The sequence below is a fragment of the Python bivittatus genome, unplaced genomic scaffold, assembly GCF_059951505.1.
Source record: "Python bivittatus isolate LINGU-HERP-01145 unplaced genomic scaffold, Pbiv_v1 ctg000220_np1212, whole genome shotgun sequence".
Classification (NCBI taxonomy): domain Eukaryota; kingdom Metazoa; phylum Chordata; class Lepidosauria; order Squamata; family Pythonidae; genus Python; species Python bivittatus.
The window spans coordinates 39,073,667-39,096,590 of NW_028277048.1; the positions used below are offsets into that span (position 1 = coordinate 39,073,667).

The window sequence follows — 22,924 nt, forward strand, 5'->3', positions numbered from 1 at the left end:
AGTAATATAGCAAATTACAAAAACCAGCAGTAATAAAAAATCAGCTAGTAATTAATCTAATAATAAATCATAAATATTGAAAAAAAATTGTGTAGTTAGCTAGGCTCAGCCCCAGCCTTTTAGAGAATTTGAAAAGGTAAAATGGATTCCTTAAGCCTTGCAGAAAGTTAAACCACCCATTCTACTCAAGACCCTCCAAATTTAAAAAATGGGGTTGATTCTTATTTTTTGGCACTTTAAGAGGCAAATGCCTATTTTGCACCTTAAGCCCCCGCCCCAAACACAAAAGAATCTGGTTCTTTAGCTCCATTTATTCAGTTAACTACCCTTGTTTACTTGGTCTTCAATCTGTTAACAAAGGTAAAGAAAATGCCACAGTATTTTTTTTCTTGCCAGTAGCTAGAGTCATATAACACTGAAGAGTTTCAGTACCTGGGCCCTCTACTGGTAAAAGGAAAAATGCAACTTATTTGGAGAAGATTGCTACTATTGAAAATGCATCTAAGAACTACTAACATTACACTGGAGAAAAGAAAATGTAGGACAGGTGGAAGGAAAGAGAAGAGGGCAACTAGCAGCAAGGTGGCTGGACTCAGTTACAGTGGCTAAGAGTGCACCACTGGAAAACCTGAAAGCCTAGGTTAGGGAGAGATTGTCATGGAGAAGAACTATCTATGTGATCACTAGGATTGACAGCAATTTGATGGCACATAATCAATCAATCAATCAATTTTTTTTAAAAAATCACTTCTGGAGCACAGCCCCAGCGTACCACCTAAATGAACCAATGGAAGTTGAGGACCCTTGGAGTAGACCCACATGCATTCCAGGGAAGAGTCTGAGTCAACAGCCTCTTTTGAAGAAAAAAAAAATGACACCCTGCATGTATGCTTGACTGTTGGGTCATATTTGGACCAGGTGCAGGTTTGCCTTTCCTTCATTTGGCATAAGCATGACTACAGTGCAGCCTTCTGCATTAGTTCCACCACTTTACCACTAGGCTCCATCTGTCTGAGGCATAGGCTTCTCTAAGGACATTTTATTTTATAGGTTAACATATCAGATCTGTCTCTACTCCTGAAAAGTTGAAAAACACAATTCCAGAGGGGGTATCATACTGTAGCATGCTCAGTAAGGGAAAAACTGAAGTTCATGTTAATTTAAATACTAAAACTTTTCTGACAACAGAAATTAGCAGAAACATGCAACTTTGTAATGTGGAAATATTTAAATGAGGATTTGGGATGCATGAATGATTTGGAAGACCTGCCAGATACATGTCTCTGGCTAAAAAAGCAGTAAAAGATATTTAGAGAATATTAAAATAATGGAATTTAGGGAATAATATGTGGGAGAGGCATGCTGGTTTCATGCTTTTTCCCCCCAAGGAACCGGCTACTATGACTGTGTCTGGAAATCTGCAAGTGAAAAGAAACTCATAAAAAGAGGGTTTTTCTTCTCCTTTTTCAGGGCTGCAGCTACCTGTTTCCCCCGAAAAGCTACCTAAGGGTCAGAGAACCCTTTGGGTATGGCAGAATGGCAAGCAGGACTTGCTTCTAAATAAGGGAATGTGACTGAAAATCAGATGGAAATATCTGATTGCAATAACTTTGTTACTACAAGATGCTTCCTTTTTTTCTCCCTTCTCTTTCAGCACTCTTTTGGGGAGGGGCACAGGGACTAAAGCTGAGAGATCAGATACATCACTATGCCTATGAATCCACTTCTGGTCGTGATTCTCAGGATCCAATCCCACGTCACACTATTCACAAGTAGTAGTTAGAGACATTGTCCACTCTTAATTGTCCCATTTCTGCTGCAGACCCAAATGTGCACACAATATAAAGGTATCTTTTTTAAAAAACATGAACAATTATCTTACATTCTTCATTCAAACTGAGATTCTGCAGAGACTTATTCAAGTTCCTTGCTGTAGTGACTGCTCGAATGTTTCCATAGGAGCTGACAGAACGGAGCTTTGGAGTACATGGATTATCTCGGACTGGAGTCAGACTTCCACCCTCTATGGAGGCAATATAAAGATTTATCTCCACAAAGTAGCCAACCAATAGCATTTTCAAGTAAGTCCATAAAAAAGGAGCCGCATCTGCTCCTTAGGTCTTCTTTTACCCTCAACATTCTTTTTCACATGCTGCACCATGATGTTGCTTTATCTTTTAGATAAAGTACAAGTGGGTAATAAACCGAAAGGCTAGATTGCTTCTCCTTTATCCCTTTTAACAAATGCTGTAGACTGTATCAATGTGGCTTTTGCGAAGATTTCTCACAAGTCATATTTAAAACTGAGATACTATTTCAATTTCCTTATTTAAAGTAGAGAAACATTTACAGACTGCTACTGGGCAGGGTCTGTTAGCTCCAATGAGATTTATGTGACAGCCCCAAACAAAGCCAACTTCATCTGAGTTAGTTCAGCAATGTATGATTGGTGAGGTGTGAGGCTGGATACTATAATAAAAGAGAGAGAGAAAAAAAAAGCTTAATGATCTTTTTCCTGCCTAAATATTTACTAAAAAAATCCATTATATTATGAGTGCTTGCAATTTTTATTTTTTGTCCTATTTTTCTCTCCCCTCCATAAGACAGACTCAAGTTAGTTGGCTATAAAAAGGCTTTCATAATGTACACCAAAGACAGCTTCTTGTGCATTTTATTAATATAGCAGTTTGGATTTCTCCTCAACGAATAAAATGTAACCATTTATTTTCTATAGAAAAAGGAGGCAAAATAATGGTGATCTATGTTTCCACTTTTTAAATGCCATCCCCTTTTTTAGACACTGTAGCTATTAAATTACACATTTTATTTACAGGGCTTATAAACTGCTTCAAACAAATTTACTCTGAGCAACATATAATTCCTCAACCCCCTAACCTGGATTCAAAAGATAAATATAAGTAACATAAAGAAAATCAGGACTAAAATCTATAAAGCACATATATAAACTGGGAAACTAAACCAAAGAACCTAATCTTGTGCAAATGAACAGTCACAACATTCTTGTCCTCAAGGCTTAATAGAACAACTAAGTCTTTAGAGACTTTCTGAAATTCAGGAGGGAAGAGACCACTTGAATATTTTTTGTGGGGGGGGGGGCAGGGCACTATTCCAGAGAAGAGTAGGTGGCGAATGGAAAGGCAGGAAACTTTCACCTGAATAAATTGACAGAAAAGACTCCAATGGAAGAGAGTGTCAAGGTTGAACTGTGGAGTTCTTGGTGTTCTCTGAGCTTGGTTTTTTTCCTGCAGATGTTTTGTTGGTTGTTTTCTTGCAGATGTTGTTTTGTTTTCGTTTGACATTGTTTTGTATGGGTAATGAAACGTCTGCAAGAAAACAACCAAGCTCAGAGAACACCAAGGACTCTACAGAAAAGGCTCTACTGTCCCCAAAAACTATTCAGGAGATGCAATATTAATAATGACAATTCATGAAATAAAAGGACAGCAGTAGTTTGTCTTGGACCTTTAAAATCTTTCCACACAAATCAAATGCATTAGGGGGAGAAGGGACAGAAAAAAATGTAAAATCCCAGTTGGAGCCTGATAAAGGGTCTTTCCCTACTTGCACCTAAACTTCTGGTTGGGGATCTTCTTCCTGCTTTACAGTAGTCAGCAAGGCCATCTGCCGTATAAAGAAGAACAACAGGACTATCTGCTCTGGTGGTGATGGTGTCCTTTGGGCCAGCTTGAGTAGTCTGTTTCCCATCGTAGTTGCCCATTGTGGGAATCATGAAACACTGAGAAGTAGCCTGCTTTCTTGTTTTCCTTTTTATTATGCATCTTTTTTTTCTTTGGTGCTGTAAGATTGTAAAGCTAAAACCCCAGGGATTGTCTGGGTTTTTTAAAAAAATATTATTATGTAAGCTGTTCTAGGAACTTCTTAAGCTGATCAGCACAGTATAAATGCTTTACTTAAAAAAAATAAACTACTGGAGTTAGATATGAACTAACACAATGCTAGGGGAGTTCAAACACTTCAAACAAGTGGAATTTTATTCTTTATCTTATTTTCCCATAGAATTAGGATTTTTGCCACTTTTAGACCTCAGATGAAATAATATTATTCAAGAAAATGTGAGTAGAAAACAGAATTTCTCAATTTCCTGTTGAATAGATAGTTCACAGAATCAACTTCTAAAACTTTGTGTCTGCAAAGAAGATGATTTAGTACCTGGAGCAGCAGGTGAGGGCAATGCGTAGTTCTTCTCTTCTTCCATAAACTGTAAGGCAACTGTACAGAAATTGCTTTCATACTGAACCACAAGGTGACTCAGTGCCACAACTAACTCCTGTGGAGAAACAAAGATGAAAAACAGACCTCTGAACACTATGGATGTTGAGTAATTAACCACAAGAAACCTCCATCACTGCAGAGCTGTTACCAGGTGCCTGGTAATAGCTTGAAGAGCATAACATAGGACACCTATCAATAACATTCAAGTTCCAGGAATATTTACTGTAATACTTTCATTCTCATAGTCAGCTAAAGCAATAATCAACAGAAGCATCAACTGAAACAAGAGCAGAAATCTAATGTCAGGATCAAGAAAAGTTATCATTCTTTACTCTTCTGCATTGGTTAAACTACACCTAGAACATTGCATTCAATTTTGGGCACTGCACTGACAAACTGGACAGTGTCTACAGGATAGTAATCAAGATGATAAAGGGCCTGGAAGGAAAAACTTATGAGGAACAGTTAAAGACATTATGTATGTTTAGCTTGGAGAAGACTGCAGGAAGACATGATGAATTGTTCAGAGTTGTTTCAAAAGACAATACCAGAAATGATAGATTAACTATAAGGAAGTACATTTTGGCAGGACATCAAGAAAGATCTCCTAACAGCAAGAGCTGTTCAAGAATGGAACCTCTTGGAAGGTGGTGGACTCTCCTTCACTGGAGTTGTTTAAGCAAAAGCTGGATGGCCATCTGCTTAGGTAGTAATGAATTCCAGCAGTGGGAAGGGATTAGTGTAGATGATTCTCAAAGCCCCTTCCAGCCCTTTACTTTCTGGCAATGACCTTAAGTTTAGAAAATGAAAACTGTCTATCCCATCCAGCTAAACAGAGAAAATCTGTCCTAAGCTTGTTTAGAATACAATAACACTATCTCTACAAACATAACTGGTATGGAGGAAGAGCAGAAAGCATACTCTTCTACAAAATATAGATTCTATTAAAGGTTGTGAATGTTATATACTGGATTTATCGGCATATAACATGCACAGGCGTATAACACGCACCTTAATTTTAAGAAGGGAGTTTGAGTAAAAAAACTCAAATTTAAAATAAATTACTTGGAAGCAAAATAAAGGGAGTTCTGAACTTTTTGTTTATTAATATTTATACCACTTATAAGGTAAATACGTAATATGAAAGAAAAAGCACCTCTTTGAACGAAGAAAGCTCAGGCGGCAGCGCGAGCGATGGGGAGTGGCGGTTTTCGCCCACTCACCCGCCGCTCACCTCCTGCTCTATGGAGCTCAGGCAGCAGCACGAGCGATGAGGAGCGGCGGTTCCTAACAGGCCACGGACTGGGACCGGTCCATGGCCTGGGGGTTAGGGACCCCTGTTCTAAACCCTTTTGTCTTGATTCCATTACGGATACCAGTAGATTTAAGAAACTGAAACAAGTAGTGTTTCACATTACCCACGCAGTCCGGCACTCACTGTGTCAGAGCAAAGCACCGACACTTTGCTCTGACTCATTACTACATGCCAGAATGCTGCAAAGAGAGGAGGGAAGCTCGCGGTACTTTAGTGACATCACCCACATGGTCTGGCATGTAGTAATGAGTCAGAGCAAAGCGCCGGCACTTTGCTCTGACACAGTGATTGCTGGACCACGTGGGTAATGTTACTAAAGACTGCAAACAGAGGAGGCATGGTTTAAGTGCCATCAGTCGGAGGAGGAGGTGGGAAGTGCGTGGCTGCAGCTCTCGTTACAGCCCTGGCTCAAATGAAGGCTCCACTCTCCCAGCTCTGGCGCTTGAGTATCAGCATATAACATGCAGCTAGGATTTCAGCCCCAAATTTTAGGGAAAAAGGTGCGTGTTATACGCCGATAAATACAGTAATCTTTTACAAATCAATTCCAAACTCAAAACAGATTCCGGTATAAAAGTCTCAGGAGCCCCTAAGAACTTGCATCATTCCTTGGGAAACACCTCACTATTATAGTCTTTTAATTTGGAAAATAATACCCTCACTCATTGCTAAATAATATTTGACTCTTTGGGATTGTTTTTAGAATGACTCCACACACATGGGCTGGGTTTTCACATTGAATTAAGCCAAGGTTCAGTTAAAGAAGATTTCATGCAACTGACTAAGCCAATATGTATTGTGTACAACTACAGTGGCTGAATTCACATAATATGCTAAACCAAAACCAAACCATTAACTAATTCTGAATTAAGTACAATGTATTAATCCAGACATGGAAAACATTACATGAAAATGGGTCATGCATATGTCTGGTTCATCAATCCTGGAATGATGCATAGATAAGTGCAACATTATCTAACAGTCAACAGAAGGATCTTGTTTGAGAAAAACATTAGGAATATCAGTTTGGATACTATATTATCTACATACACACATTATTGAAACTAATTCCAAAATAGTACCAAAGAGGTAAATATCATCTAGGGGAATCAGTTCCAGGTTTCAGCTATCACTGAGACTCAGACACTGTTAGGGTCTTGATTTTATTTAAGCAGTTATATTACAGGCTTTGAAGGAAAGTGAAGAAGGAATTTATGTAACATTTTTTGCATTTAACATTTTTATACCAGACCTAGATTGCTAGATTCAACAATACTTCTCAGCTCCTACAAAAATGCATTGGGCTGTTCCTGTTTACTTCTAAGATACCAAGAGCACATACATTTCCTTCACTATTTTCCTTGAAAACAGCTGATAGCAATGCTTTGCCAATATATTCTTTTTTGCATTAATGTAGTTGAAAGCTTTCATGACCATTAAAAAAAACAACAAGAAAACCAAGTCCCTAGAAATCAGCATTCTGACAAAATTAATACCCATCTGTCACCTCAAATGGGAATGAGAGCACTTTTTTATATGTTGCTTGGTGAAACATTGATTTTTCCTTCACTTTGGCATGAAGATCTGAAGAAAGCAGGAACATTTGACTCCAAAATGTATTACTGGTAACAAAAGGCTTTTTATTCTGGGCCACGCTACCCTCCTTATTATTTGATTCAAACCAGTATTGTCAAACTGATGTACTATCCTTGAAATAGTGAATAGAAAGAGATGAAATTACAACATTCCTTTCCTATCCATAGATAGTATTATCCACTACAATATAATTTACCACATTGCCAGTTTAGCTAGGTTGAGCACAACCTGACTTATTAAAAAAGGTAATATTTTCTGGAATTACTAGACAATGAAACTAGGAAAGTGGCAACTGGAAATTTTAAAAATCTCAGATTTATCTTCTTGAAATGTCTATCTACAATAAATTAAGAAAAATGACAGCCCTAAAGAAGGATCAAAAACGTATCCCTGCACTTTATTTACAGATGCATTACTAATGCCCTATGTACACAAAGGTCAGCTAGAAAAGATTAAAAAGAGTTTGCTTACAATAGATACACTAATATCAAGCATGGAATTTTGGGCACATTATACTTCAGTGCTATCAAGTGATTAATATGCTACTGTTCTGTAAAAGGAAATCAGAGCAGACCAAAATCAGTCTATTAATTCATTCTCCCACCCACACCCTCCACCCCCGGGTTAAGGAAAACTCTTTGTTGAATTAAGTTGTCTTCTTTCATTCTTGCATTGCCCTGTCCCTTCCTCTTTCTCCTAGAGGACTGCTACATATTTCTGTTTCCAGTAAAAATTATTATTTCATATTTAATGTCATAGATTGTAACACAAAACTGTGCTATGCAAACAGTGATCAACAGAGATGCTTTACAGAGATAGAACCTGCCTCCTATTTCCAAAGGAGGTAAAAGAGGAATGAAAACTTCTGCAGTCTGTCTTAGTTCTGGAGGCAGAGAATGGGACAGATCATGTTGTCGTCGTCCTCCTCCCCCGTCCCCCTCCTCCTGTTTTGTTATTTAAATACAGGAGCTCCAGATAAAAGTAGTGGTATACAACCTAACAGCTTGCTGCTGACAATTACCACTTTTCTTTGGCATTCAGCAGCACACTTTCCAACAGTGAATATTTTGCCAGGTCTAAAATAATCCTTTTTTAATACTTGGTTTTTCATCATTTTGTTACACAATGGCCCTTTTCTATTTCAAAAAGGATTATTCACACTGTACTGCAAATGCCACACTGATAACAACCCAACTGGGTGCAAAGAAGTATTAGGTCAGACAAGAAGCAGCATCTCATGTTTTAGAATGATGGCCCACTGGAGGTGTGAAGGCAAAATGGTAGTTATGTCCTCTGCTCAAGGGCTTCTGGTCCACCCAGCACATCTTTTGCAGCAAGTGTTTTCTATCTGACCCTGTGAGTTGAGCTTAACTTTATTTCTTTCAGAACAGTTTTCAGGCTGAAAACACAAAGCCAAGTGGAAAATGACATTTTTTGGAAACCTCTCAGGAAAGAAAGAGACAAAATAATCAGCACCAATGGACTTGCCATTCAGAGAAATCACTGATGAACCACAGTCAGTAAAACCTGAAGAAGTGGAGAAAATTAGGATGACAGAGTTAGCCATCAGGCAGCTGAAATCCTTGCAGAGGGCCCTAGGCACTAACCCCTTTTTTACCCACTTCTCATGAGATAGCAGAATAAAGAACAGCAAATGCCAGCTCTAATTTCTCCTTTAGTTAGAGGAATTTTATCTGAAAGAACTGATAAATTGGGGAAATGGCACCTGCCACCTGTAGACGAAGCACCTTCAGTTACCAGGGATTAACACAGAGGAGAAAGAGGAAGAGGAGGAGGAGGAAGGGAGGGAAGAAAGGAGGGAGGGAGGAAGGGAAGGAGGGGCAGCTTTAAAATCCCATAGCCCCTCCCCCTGAGTGAAAAACAGGCTGAAAATCCCCCTTCTAAGTTCTTAGCTACTACAAAAACTAGAAACGAAGAACTGCCCATCTCTCTTAGAAAATGGCTTTGGTACAGTCTTTACAGCTTTCTCATTTCCCACTGAAATTTGGTAACAATCACATGACCCAGTTTTAGGGTCAAATCACCTAAAAGCCATAGCTAATTATCTGTATGGACTGGGATCAAGAAAAAAACACCTCAGCAAACAAAGATATTCAGAATGTTATGTACAGGTAGTCCTCTGTCTGTCCTACCCCTTTGCTATACCTTTCGGACCATGGGGCTTCCATCATTAATGAGCTGGGCCAGCATCATGGCAACGTTATGATCTATAGTAGTGGAATGATCAGTCCGCTCAGCAGAATTGCCTACAAAGGTGCCAAGGGCAAAGACTGCTGCACAGCGAACCTACAAGAGAAACAGAAGATGACATAACAGAGCACAAGAGTCCATTCACATTGCTTTGCAAAGGATACACCAAATCAGGTTTTCTACTAAAAAATGCAGATGTAATTCAGACATACCTATTTCATAGAGCAAAGAGATATTCAGATTGAAAACTTGTTCAAAAAGTTTAAACATGTACTCAATTCAGCCTAATAAGTAGCAAGAAATGTTAATTGACTGAAGAGCAGTCCACATCTATTTGCACATTTGTTAATTTGCTGCCGCTAGTTGAAGTATTAGAAGTACTTAAAAGTACTCATTTAGTACTTTATTTATTTAGAAGTAGTTATTTATTTAGAAGTACTTAAAAGTACTTATTTGGTTTTCCCACTAAAAATGGATGCTTTACAATGAATGTCTTTATCTTCTATACATATATTGAATGATTAGATTTATCAATTAAAATCAATATAATCAATCAACTGAAAGTCAGATTGCAATCCTACTACAGGTAGTCCTCCAAAACAAGTCATTAAGCGAAGCAGTCACTAAGGGAAACCGCAATCTCACTTCAGCTTTCCTTTGCATTACAGACCTACAAAGGTCGTAAATGCGAGGATTGGTCATAAAGTCCTTGCATAAAAGTTACTTTTTCATCACTGCTGTAACTGCAAACAGTTGCTAAATGAGGCAGTTGCTAAGCAAGGACTACCTGTAGTTAAGATTAACCAAAAGCCATAACAAAAAGAGCTGTTGGCTCTTTTTAAAATCTCAGTGGTCGCCTGCAAAAACAGTGCATGGCAGCTAACTGGAACACAGTCTCCTTATCGGAGAGATTTATTTTGAAACCTAGAAGATTACCTCTGGTATTGAATCAGAGAGGAGACTATAGAGCTTTTCATGAGCACTATCCCTCACACCACACCACCTTGCAGAGTCGAAATTTTGCCAGATACGTCCCAAGCAAATAGCCACCCACTGGCGCAGCAGAGGGTGTGGATCATTCAGCTGTTCCAGGCAAATGGCAATCAAGTTCCCTTGAAGGCAGGCTTCCTGCAAGAAAGGCCGTTCATGTTATTGCAATCAATTTCTTGACAGTATATAAATCTGAAGGTCAAGATGTTCCCAAGAGGACTGAGGCAGAGACGCCTGGGCTTAAATCAGTGCTATCTAACTTTTTTATTCAAGGTTACTGAGCCAAGCCACTCTTTTTCTTGACTTGTACTCACCTGTCCTGTGTTGTAGTTGTTGACGATCACTGCCAGGATGAAAGCTGTCATTGTTCTATGTTCAGCCTTAACATGCAGATACAAGAATATTTTTATTTGTGAACCTTGGGTAAAGCAATACATGAATGCTTCAGGCAAAGGTTTTAAAAGAGAAACAACATCCACCCTCGCCCTCTTTAAAAGAGAAACCACAAGCACTCTTGTCCACTGCCTGGATCCTGGGCCAGCAGTGGGAGGAAGAAGATGGTGAAGGTCAGCTGGGGGCAGCAGCAGCAGCGGGGGACAGCAGGGGTAGTCAACCAAGTGCAGGGCAGCCAAAAGGGCAGAGATGGGGCGGGGGGGAGATAGGCGGGTGGGGGAAGTTGAAGCAGAGGCAGTTTGCGCAGGGCAGGAGAAGCGTGAGGTCCTGGCCTAATGACTGCAACTGAGACTGCCAGAACTGCTGTTGTTAAGTGGTCATGTGATGTTTTACTTAACAACTTAGCGATGGAAATTCCAGTCCTAATAGGGTCGATAAGCGAGGACTACCTGTGTACATTACCCTATACAACAATTTTTTCAAATGGAACTATTATTCAGGTCTTTTATTGTAACCTTATTCACAAAGAAAAATAAATGTCTTTGAGCAAATAGTTCAATTGAACAAAAATAATTAAAATGTACTATTCTTTGTGAAATATAATATGTCTTACTCCAGCATTGCTGTAAGAACACCTTTTAGATGCTGAAGTTCCATTTTGTTCTGATGGACATAGCCTATTCACATGTTATTTCCATGTAGGTAATGGCAAAAGCAAGGTCACCCTTTTGGTTTTACTTCTGATGTTGTACTGTTGGTTTAATTTTGCTCCCTGAGCTTGAACATCAAGAACTGAATAGGGAAATTTACTTCTGAGCTGTGGCTCTTATACTGGGCCCCATCCAATAGGATTGTGCATACTGCATAAGTGATTCAGGAGAAATGCTTTAGACCTTATGAAAACATGGCACTTCTCTGCTGCTTTAAGAACTATATTAATTTTAAGGAATCATAGAAGCCTGAAAAAAGGGGGTATGTTACAATTAATAGCAGAGAAGTGCTATATTTGTGCAAGGTCTGAATCATTTTCAAGGCATGCACAGCCCTGTGTGAAAATCAAGACAACTGTGGTAACACATAGGAGTCTCACGGAAACCAGCTGGTCACATATAGACTTTCCTATTCACATCAGTGTGCTCAACATGGGAAGTCAGGGAAATAAAGTCAGCACAAGAGCAAAATCTCAGATGCCTTCCTTTTGAATAGGGCATGAATAGGCCATCTAGCCAGTACTAAGGCACCATGTCTTATGGCAACTAATTCAATAAAATTAATTCAGATGTACTGCATGAAGAAGCATTTTTTCTTGCCTGTCCTGAATATACTGTCAATAATTTTTAATAGCTTAAGGAGAGGGAAAAATTATATTTACTTTTTCAATGCTGTTATTCAACAAAGCATATTGCATGTTAGAATTGCGTAAGAATCTCTTTCCATCTACAAAACCTTATTAAGTCACATAAGAGTTGCACATGAGCCAAGACACAACACATAACTTCTAAACAGATGGATGGGGGGTGGGGGGGTGGAGAGAAAAGGGATTGATTGCTTAATCTTACCGGCATGTAGGGATCTGCCAAAACAGAAAGGAAATATTTGTGACCATTGTCCTTCACAAGGTCAGCTTGGCATGACTAAAAAACAAGATTGAGAGTGAGGAAAGAGAAGAAAGAACACAGTTGAGTTCAATAACCTGAGAAAAAATTCTTCTAAGCCTTCAGATGATTTATGAATATTTCATGCCATAGTAATTTTTCTCCTTCAAATTCAGTTTTCAATTGATTTGAGAAACAAAATAGCAGAAGCAAGCTTCTTCTGCCAGGACATCAGCCAAGAAATCTTGGTCAAGATTTATATGATGGAAGCAAAGGACAGCTGTTACATGTTTGGGAAGCCCAAGGCCCATGGGCAGCTTTGTTTGCTTGGAGAGTCCTTAGAAGCAATGATCAATGAACTTTATTTGCAAGAAACAGTACAACTTTTGTTCATTCAGCCTATACAATGAACTAGGAGTACCTTCATCTGCAAGCCAGGTGTAGGGAAAAAAGTCATCTTCCACAATAGTCAACTGTATTTTTTCTCCAACTGATAAAATCTAAGGGTTCTCCTGGTTCATCTTTTGTAAATATCTATAGATATTCTATATCTTAAGACATAAAGCCATGGGAAGAGAGAATAAATTAAATGACTGACGTACTTTTTCTTTCAGCAGTTACCCTGGGTGACTCCTTTGGCACTCACATCCTTTTTCCTATTGTCTGAGTAAGATCAAGGGTCCCCTCAATGTATGTAGTTACAAGTCAAAATCATATATATACTTCAGTGATATTATCATCCATCCATCCATCCACCCATCCATCCATTTTATATGGCCATCCATCTCAAATTCATTACTCTGGACAGCTAACATCAATTAAATATACCCAAAAACGCCATTAAAATAAAATAAAATAAAATAAAATAAAATAAAATAAAATAAAATAAAATATATATCAACAACCAAAGTAAAAAAAAACACCACCACCAACTCAACACCATCATTGCACAGGCTCTGCCAAATATCTGGAACCCCAAATCTTGGTCAAAGCCATGTCTTTAAGGCCTTACAAAAAAGCCAGCAGGTTCGGGGCCAATCTGACCTCTGTGGGGGGGTGATGTTCCAAAGAGTGGGTGCCATAACAAAAAAGGCTCTCTTCCTGGGCCCTGCCAGATGACATTCCCTAATAGACAGGACCCAAAGCATGCCTCTCCTGCCAGCCTTCTCAAGCTGACAAATGAGGAGTACAAAAATCAGCTTACAGCCACTCCCCATCCCCATCCTCTTTGTTAGGCCATTTGCATTTATTTCATAACTAGAAAAAAAAACACGTTACAGGTAGTCCTCAGTTAAAAATGATAATTGGGCCTGGGAACTCTGTTGCTAAGCAACACAGTCGTAAAGCACAACATCATGTTGACTTAAGATAGTTCCAGCAGTTCCCGTTGTCGTTAGGCAAATCCCACATGGTTGTTAGGCATGATGTCACATGATTGCCATTTGCAACCTCCTGGTGGCTTCCCCATTGACTTTGTTTGTTGGAAACTGGCAGTGAAGGTCGCAAATGACAATAACATGACTGTGGGATGCTGCGACTGTTGTAATTGCAAGCCAGTTGCCAAGCACCCGAATCATGATCACCTGACCATGGGGACACTGCGGTGGCCATAACTTTGGAGACCAGCCATAAGTCTCCTTATTCAGTGCTGTTGTAACTTCAAATGGTCTCTGAATGAATAGTTGTTAACCAAGGACTAACTGTAATTTAAAAACACAGTGAAACAGTACTGAAGCACCAGGTTGCCTTGATTTCTAGCCATGGTAGTTCATGTTTTGGTAACTTCTTGATTGGATTATTGTAATGAGTTGTTTGTAGGGCTGCCATTGAGGATGACTTGGAAGATGTAAGTAGTACAAAAGGTGGCAGGCAGGCAGAACTGGTCAAACTAGGTGAAACTACATCACACCAATTTGGAAAGAGCTGTTTTGGTTTCCTATTATTCATTCCAAACAACTTGGAACCCAATGTCTAAAACTATCCCTTGCCTCCCCATATCTTCCTATTGTCAATGAGGATTTTTTAAAAAGTACCCTAGGTTTATTATGAGCTCTGACCTTCCCCCTACTACCCATGTCTTTTGCAAAACATCTCAAAAGCACCTTACCTCAATGTATGTTTCCTGAACTTTGTTTTTTCCACTGCAGAAGACAGATACATTGGATTGCATCTGGGACTGAATTCCACTTAGCTATACTAGCTCCGTTTTCTCTATAAACAAGGAAGTCACTTACTGTCAGGCAGAAAGTTAGGGTACCCCTGTAGATGCCAGGATGTGGCTAACACTGGAGCCAAGCACTAGCCGCTGCTACTGTAAATGGAGGAATTCCTCAAAAGCTAAGCGCTAACAGCTGTAACTGCAAATAGAAGACTTCTTGGTTTCTTAGTTGGTGCAGGAATGAATGAAACTGACTAGATGCTTGTGAAAGGCAATGCAAATTCTTTTTCTGTATGTACTTGTATCTGAACTGTCTATATAAGCTTGCTTGACCATGTGCTCAAGCTCTCTTGAAACATTGTTAAATGTGTTCTTTATGTGCTTGACCAGACTCTGTGGACTCTTACTAAAGGTGTTGGAGACTTCGCAAGTATGTCCTGACTAAATAGAGGGACAGACCTAAACTTTGCCACTTAGGTGACTGAGAAGAGTGCTGAGTAAACTCGGACATTCTTGTCTAACCCCACCCCACCAGTCCCAGGTGCCTTTGGTATGAGCCTGAGCTCCAGGAAGCACCTTCAACCTCTAGTTCTTCAGCCTGAGTTAGCCAACAGCTAAGTGTGAAAACTGCTCAGTTAGTGTTGCCAATCATTACTTTCTTCTTTCTCCAAGAATTCCCATGTTTTATGAATCAACAAACAGCCCCAGAAGGGGAAAACAAAAAGGTTTCACCATGCAAATTCCAGCCTTTAAGCCTGTATAAAAGAGTTAATGCTGTAAAAAATAAAACTTGCATCAGGGCTGATATATATTGTGAGAGCACTGCTTATGTGGGTTCCACTTAAATATTTTAAACAGGCTGATAAATTTAGGTTAATTTTTTGTAGAATAATAATAATAATTTATTAAATTTAAATGCTGCCCAACTCCCAGCAACTCTGGGTGGTTTAAATTGTTAAAAACATTTAACAACATATACTCAGGATTTCTATTAAAATTACCTCTCTCTTATGATAACGGTGGTTTTCATTTTCCTGATTTTAAATAATATGATTGGGCTTGTTTGTTAACATTAATCATATATTAGAATGGAAATAATATTGAATATGTGCCATTGTGGGCTCAGCTTATTATTTAGTACCTTGCAATCTTGGCAAGTGCTGGGCAATAATTATAATTGGAATTTTGTTACTTTTCCAGCACTGAAGGCTGTTAAATACTGTATCTCTGGGCTTTATTGGGTACAAAATTTAAATTTGGTTTTTCTTCTCATGAGAAACTAACATTTTGGAAAATTCTTATTTGAAAATGGCTGAGTAGAACCCTTACTCTTAATCCGCTATTGTCAGCTCTCCCAGGTAAACCAGACAGGAAACACAACCAGATGAGCTACTTCTACTTTATTGTTAGGCTAAATTAACGGAATCTTGCAAGTCTGAAAGTACAAATCTCCTGCCGTCCCTTTTTACCGCCTGATCAGTTAGGGCGGGTCCTTTCTATGTTTCTTTCTCTGTCCGTTACTCAGTTGCGGGCTCCTCCCCCTTTTATCTGATCGTTCCCTAGGCAGCATCTCTTCCCCTGTCTTCCAAGGTCATTCTCACATTCAATTACAGCTATTAAGTAGCTATTAAGCTGATACTTTCAAAATTTTGCACACTCTACAAAAGGAATATAAATATACCTAAAAAGGCTGAATAGCAATACATGCTGTTAAAATAATTATTATCTACATATACCACCAAGCCTCCTTCCTTTCTTTCAACAAAAATGCTCAAGCTGTTTTTCTTGAGCTCAAATAGAGCTGGGAGGTAAAGGACATCACAAGCACTCCAGCACACACCCACAAATGCAAGATGATCATGCTTTCATCTATTTCTGAACCAGGGAGGAAAAAAACCCCTTGACTGTAAGGAGGTGCTGAAGACATAGCATACTTACAAGTTTACAGTGCTTTATTGCTGCTCTGTTCTTGGTAATATCTAATCTACCGTACGTGGATTCTTTATGTGCAGGTCTGTATATGACAATCAGGGAGAGAAACTTCCATATTACAATACTGCTGTGCTGCTTCAAAGGGTGTGTGAGTGATGCCACTGCTGCAACTTTTTATGTCAACTCAGAACCTGTTTGCTCAGACCATTTAATTACATGGCATATTTTTAAAATTTTATTTTTCCCTCTATTCAGAATTATTAATATTATTTTTTATTATATCTGCTCTTGTTTATCTTAGTCCTGTATGTTGCAATGAAAAAAGGATGCCTTATAAACAAACAAACAAGCTTTTTAGGAGCCCTGATTGCTAAGGGAAGGAAATCAGAAGAGAGCTAAAATCTATAATAGATAGTCCTGAGACTCATAGATGAAAAATAACAGATGGAAAAACATCCAAAGTGTTAAGCTGGGACCTGATGCCAAACCACAAATTAACTGAAAAAAAGAAAGCCAAAGTTTACAGTTCATCTGTTTAATATTTTACCAAAAAGCTGAAGCAATGATAGGGAAAACACAGTTATCAAACTACTGTATGAAGCTGTGAGAAGCTATAACAAAAGGAGAAAAGCAGACAGGAAAGACATGGGCTTTGAGATAAGAATGAAAAAGAAATTAATCTTATTAGCCAGAGCTGGGGGGTTGGGGGGGTTGGGGGGGTTATAGAAGTCTTTTAGATGTTGATGATTCTGAATATTCCTTACCACTAGTGATACTAATTAGGATTGTTGGGAGTTCTAGCAATACCTGGAGAGCCCTCTCCTCTGAATTACAGGTTTAATTACAAGATTAAAGACTAGAAAAATTATCAGGAACAACCTCAGAAGAGGAAGTCATTGTCATGAAGTAGGAACTATTAAAGAAATAAGCCAAAGTATCTCTCCAAGAGCACGCTTGATAGCATCATCAAAATTCAAGTACAATTAGTTAGATTATATGGAAAACAATACACACACACACATACATATCAATTTGTCCAGAGAGAAACTTTAGTAAAAATAATATAGCCATACTGAAAAACATATTCTAGAACAAATAAGCATTACCTGGGTAATTATTCTGTTTAAACACATACTCAAAATTAATTCACCTAAAACATATAACAGATGTGTAGTTTTCTATGCCTGGTAAGTACAGCATATGCATCTTTACTTCAGTTAGATTCCCTCTGATTCTGCAGAAATTCTACTTGTACTGAATTTTAAAATTCATTATAATTGTATTATTATTTTTACTCTTAATATTTGTATGCCATTCTAGGGTCTGATGACACTGAGGTGGTAGCTAAACTGCACAAATAAATTTAAAATAAATACATTCCATGGGATGGGCCACATATTGGGATGTTGCAATCTAGGGGCCATTCACACATGAACAAGCAGCCATACATGGGCCGCTTTGAATTGCTACCTCTGAAGTTTGTTTAATGCAGAAAACCACATATGTGTAGCTGTTTCCTCCACAGAGCAAAGTCCTTTTTGCCACTTTGTGGGGGACACAGAGAACATAGCTACATTAACATGGTAAGTTGCAGCATGTGGAATAGCTTGTCACATGGAATAATCACTACTGGGAACAATTTATAGCAGCCTCTGTATGAGTCTTTATTCACTTGCATCAATCCTAAATCAGTTTGCATGTTAAGAGATAACAGAAAAAAAGTCTGATAGTATGGATCTGGCTTTATACACAGGATGAATGAAAAATTTCTTACAGCACCAAAAAGCATAAGTTGCAATAGCACAATGTGCTATGAAAAGCTCTGTTTCTTCATTACCAGTATTGACAAATTTGGAATAAGTTAAGATCTTTGATAGTATCCCCAAGGCTACCTCTTCATTTTCTCCCCAGTTAAGTGGATATTTCTTCTTTATGAATTTATAAGAGCCCATGTAGGGCAGTGGTTAAAGTGTTGGACAGGCACTAGGGAAATCCAGGCTTTAGTCCCCTCAGCCATGGCATGGCTTTAGACCAATCACTCTCACTCAGCTCAATGTGCCCCACACTGTTGTTGTGGGGGAGAGGCATATGCATTGCTCTGAGCTCCTGTAGAAAAGGCAAAGTATAAATCAAATAGCTAACTAAAGAGGGCTATGAAGTGCTGCATCTGGGACAATGCTTACCATCTGTAACTAAGGATGGTCCTCCTAGGGATCTTGGAGCAGGACACACAGAAATCACAGCAGAAATCCTTCAAATCCTTCAGCTCTCCACAAATACGCCCTCCATCATTTTGTTAGTGTTTAATAATGAGGATGGGACATACTCAGTTTTTCCAAGAGGAAGAATTTCCCTTGATTATTCCATGTGACAAGCTATTCCACATGCTGCAACTTACCATGTTAATGTAGCTATATGAGCTTTCCTCACATTTCACATGTGATGACAATTAAACAAACAAGAATCCAGCCGTCTGATTTTGACCACCAAGAATCCCCATTAAGAACTGTTTCCTGAGACACCTTGTATTAGCACTCCAGCTCAGGTTTTGGGGATGACATATTAAGGCCAGAAAAAGAGGACAAATGAATATAGAAACACACATATATTTATATAAAAGACAAAAGTTACATTCATTAGAGATGGGAGAAAAGAAAGGAAGGAAGGAAGTTGACTTTATTTTGAATCTCCCTTCTGGATGATACATAACAGGCACTTCAGGAGTAGTGGCAATGCATTTTTAATCAGTGAAAAGGAATAAAGAGAGTTAAGACATTACCTGTCGAAAGAAAGAGGCTGAGAAAGATACCGATGAAGAAGCATACAGCACTCCATTGCTGAGGTACTTAATAGTAATACAGAGAGCTACAAAAGAAGTCGAGCTTTTTGCACTGGAAAATTTAAGCTTTGAATGGCTAGCTATATTTGAATTCTTTTTAACAGTGTTGCCCATAAGTTACTAATCGGTAAGGAGATGGGATAGTTTCCCACTTGAATCACATGGTCTTGTGTCATCTGAGAAAAGATGGGTCTGCCATGGAACTTTTGTTATACGGATTGCATTTTCATTACAATACCAGTAGTTATGAGATCTTACTGCTCTTTACAATTTCTGCTTGTAGGATGTTTCAAAGATACTTAAACAGGCAACTTGAAGAGTGTTTGTCTTTCTTTTGAAAGTGTATAGCTTTATACTAATGTGGCTGCTTCTTACTTAATTTATTGTAAGCATCAAACTGACACCACTCTCGTTAGTATGATGCATTAATTCTCCCTAACTTTACGTGCTATCAGAAATGGACGGTAGCATCAATGATCCTGCTCTTATTATGATCGCCACTTTTAGTTATGTGCCATTTTCCTGTTTAGACTGAACACTGATTTGATTCAGGCACTGCTTGTTGCCTGAATGTAGTTGCACCTATTGACTATCTATGACAGTCTTTCTCAAAGCGTGGGTCATGACTCCCACCCAAGACAATGGATTATGAGGGAGTACCTTCCTAGCAAGGCCTTGTTGAGGGAATTAAGACATAAGGGGAAGGAAGAGGGACTGTGAGGCTACAAAGAGGAGGGAAACACCAGAGTTGGGGATGGATTTACAAGCACCAGGCTGGAAGACAAAGTGAAGATGAGCTGTGACTGTTATCTCAATGCTATTGTGCTGGGACAGAAAACACCAAAAGAAACTCAAGAGCCTACCGGTGTTTTGCAAGCTGTAGCATTTTAAGAGAAACAGATTTACACAGGGAAACAGCTTATTTTCTTTTCATTTCTCCTTTCCTGACGTTGATGAATGAAAATAGCAATTTTCAAAATGAAACTCAGATTTCAGGAATTATGCCAAAGCAAGCAAACTCATCCTTTGTATTAAAAATACAGCTTTAATTTTAAAAAAAAAAATCTGCTTATTTTCTTCTTTTCAAATAACTTCATTAATCTTAAATATTAGATTATTATTTTACTATTAGTAGTAAATAATACTATTATTTACTGTAATATTAATATTTATTAATACAATATTATTTTGTTATTATCTTTCTTATCTTGAAATCTAACAAAAACTAATATTTAAGACAGAGAGTAAAGAAAGAAAAAAGAAGAAAGAGAAGAAAGAGAACAAAGTCAAAAGTGCAGAAAGAAAAAGAAAAAGGAAGAAACAGAAATACAAAAAAGAATGACTTCCGACTTTCCTTACAACAGATATAAATCTACATTAAGCTCTTACTCTAAGTTTACAACATAATTAAAAATAATTCTGCTTATTTCCAATGAAATAGTTTTATTTAAGTGCTACATTAGACCAACTATACTCAAAGAATTAAATGTTCATGTGGACAAGAGATATTCACTCAAAGCATGCACAAAAACATTCAAGGCTTGTCCCTACCAACTTGTACAGTCTAAATGGCAAATACTTTAATTGAAAAGGCTGATAAATAGATATATTCTAACCTACTTTTTCCCAATGGAATGTGTATTATTGCATAATTATGCTGTCCTTCCCTTTCTGCTCTTCCAATTCTTTGTTACTCCTGCAAACAAAGCCATAAAGTGCAGGAGACACTTCTATTCAGGAAAAAAAACCCACATTAAAAGCTAACAGGAAGAATAAGTAGGTGCTCTGAGTCTTCACAGGTCGTATTCAGTGCAGATATTTTGTACACAATCAGCAGTCATGATCATTCTTGTACGAAAAAAATTATCTGAAAAAGTCTGCAACTTTTAGTGTTATTTGTTCACTTAGATTCCCTTTAAGATCAATAAGGCCTATGAAGTTCTGATAACATTCAGCAGATATTCAGAAAATTCAGAAAATCTGAAAGGGGACAAATACATTTTTACAAAACTATGTACTGAAGAGAATGTGAGACAGAGCTCTAATTGGACCAGTCTCAGGAAACTAAGTCTGCTTTAAACTTGTGTTATTTATACTTGCATTTTGCTCTCCTATGGGTATCCAGAATATTGATTAGTTTTCTGTCCACTTAGCTTTGTCAATTCTACAGTATCATGCACTTCCAGACATGGTAATTCTTACAACAACTTTATAAGATATTGACTTGAAGTATTATTAAATTACAGATGGGAATTGAGAGAAACTAACTTGCCTAATGCTACCCAGTAAATTCATAGCAGAGGAAAGATTTGAACTGAGTACTTTCTGAATCACAGCTCAATTTGTAATTCATTAGTCTACAGCACAAGAGTAGTTGGATAGTGACTAGAGAATATATCTCTGTAACACCCTTCCTTAATTCTACCATCTGAACCTTTTTTCTACTGCACTATTCCACAGATGCAATTCACTGCAAAAGAACAATTAATTGCAACACTTTTCTTATGGCAAACACAATAAGCAATGGTTTCTTGTGATTGATTACAGCAACTGAGATAATACTGAGATAATCACTAGGACATTTGCCCACAGTCATCGTTCCCTGACATAAGTGTTACAAAACAACCAGCTCTGGAACACAATGGCCACACCAGAAATGCATTCATCAGAGCCTGAACCTTATAGGATTATCATTGTTGGTGGTCAGGCACTGGACCATACCCTTTCCTCACATCATTACTCCTTCTTCTTCCTCTTCAATCAGCATTACATTCATGCTTTTTTAAAAAAATACTCAGAGAAATTGTCTGGGAAATTAACAATGTATTGAATTCAACATTGTATTGCAATGTTATAAATACACTGTCCTCTTACCCTAGTACCGGGTAGCAAATCATGGCTTGAACAAATAAGACTATACTCTTCTTGGCCCTATTTTCAAAGAAGAAATTATGTCCTATACTCCTAGAGACAATAATGTTATTGTTCTTATAGATCTGCACGGTGTTCCATGCCACATTCAGTGAATATATTCTTATTCTGAATTATACATGGAGGTTTGATTGTCTAGCTAAACAAAAGCATTCATCAAAAAAAGCTCTTTTTTTCCAAAACAGAGGATTATTTTTCATTTTCTTTGCTGTCTAAAATCCTCTTAAAACATTATTCAAAATATATCTAATAATACTAAACATAACTCTAGATCAGCGGGAAAAGATGCCAGCACTTGATCATGGCTCCTGTTTGTGCTTAAGACCATTAATCAGACAAGGCAATATAAAGAATCAGTCAACACCAATCTTAGTCTTTAAAATGCTTTTGATGCTGTAATTTTTACAGTAGCTAATAATTTTCATTTGTAATTACTTTAATGTGCAATGTATGCTAAACACTTGTAAACATAGACAAGCAGACTGACAGATGTACATGAAGAGCAAATGAATATTTGTCCACGTATAAAAAATTGTCTGGTATAGAACAGATCAAATAACCCAGATAAAATAATTTTAGACTACAAAAGCACTAAGCAGAGAAAAATGAAGAGTTTGCACTTCAATGTATTCTATGATGATCATACTTCTGGCATGGTTTAGCATGTTACTTGAAAGAAATCATTCCAACAGACCAAATTACTAAGACAA

At 38.0% G+C, this 22,924-nt stretch overlaps 1 protein-coding gene across 2 annotated transcripts in view; it reads right to left on the reverse strand.

The window, feature by feature from the left end:
- RPTOR (regulatory associated protein of MTOR complex 1) overlaps window positions 1–22,924 on the reverse strand; it is a 402,885-nt gene that overhangs the window by 97,952 nt on the left and 282,009 nt on the right. For both annotated transcript variants that reach the window (XM_088138378.1, XM_088138377.1), the window contains exons 14-19: window positions 12,319–12,393; window positions 10,681–10,746; window positions 10,313–10,504; window positions 9,332–9,472; window positions 4,192–4,309; window positions 1,883–2,023 (exon numbers count right to left, since the gene is read on the reverse strand). In XM_088138378.1, the coding sequence (XP_087994504.1) occupies window positions 1,883–2,023; window positions 4,192–4,309; window positions 9,332–9,472; window positions 10,313–10,504; window positions 10,681–10,746; window positions 12,319–12,393 (733 nt within the window). The remainder of the gene's footprint in view (window positions 1–1,882; window positions 2,024–4,191; window positions 4,310–9,331; window positions 9,473–10,312; window positions 10,505–10,680; window positions 10,747–12,318; window positions 12,394–22,924) is intronic.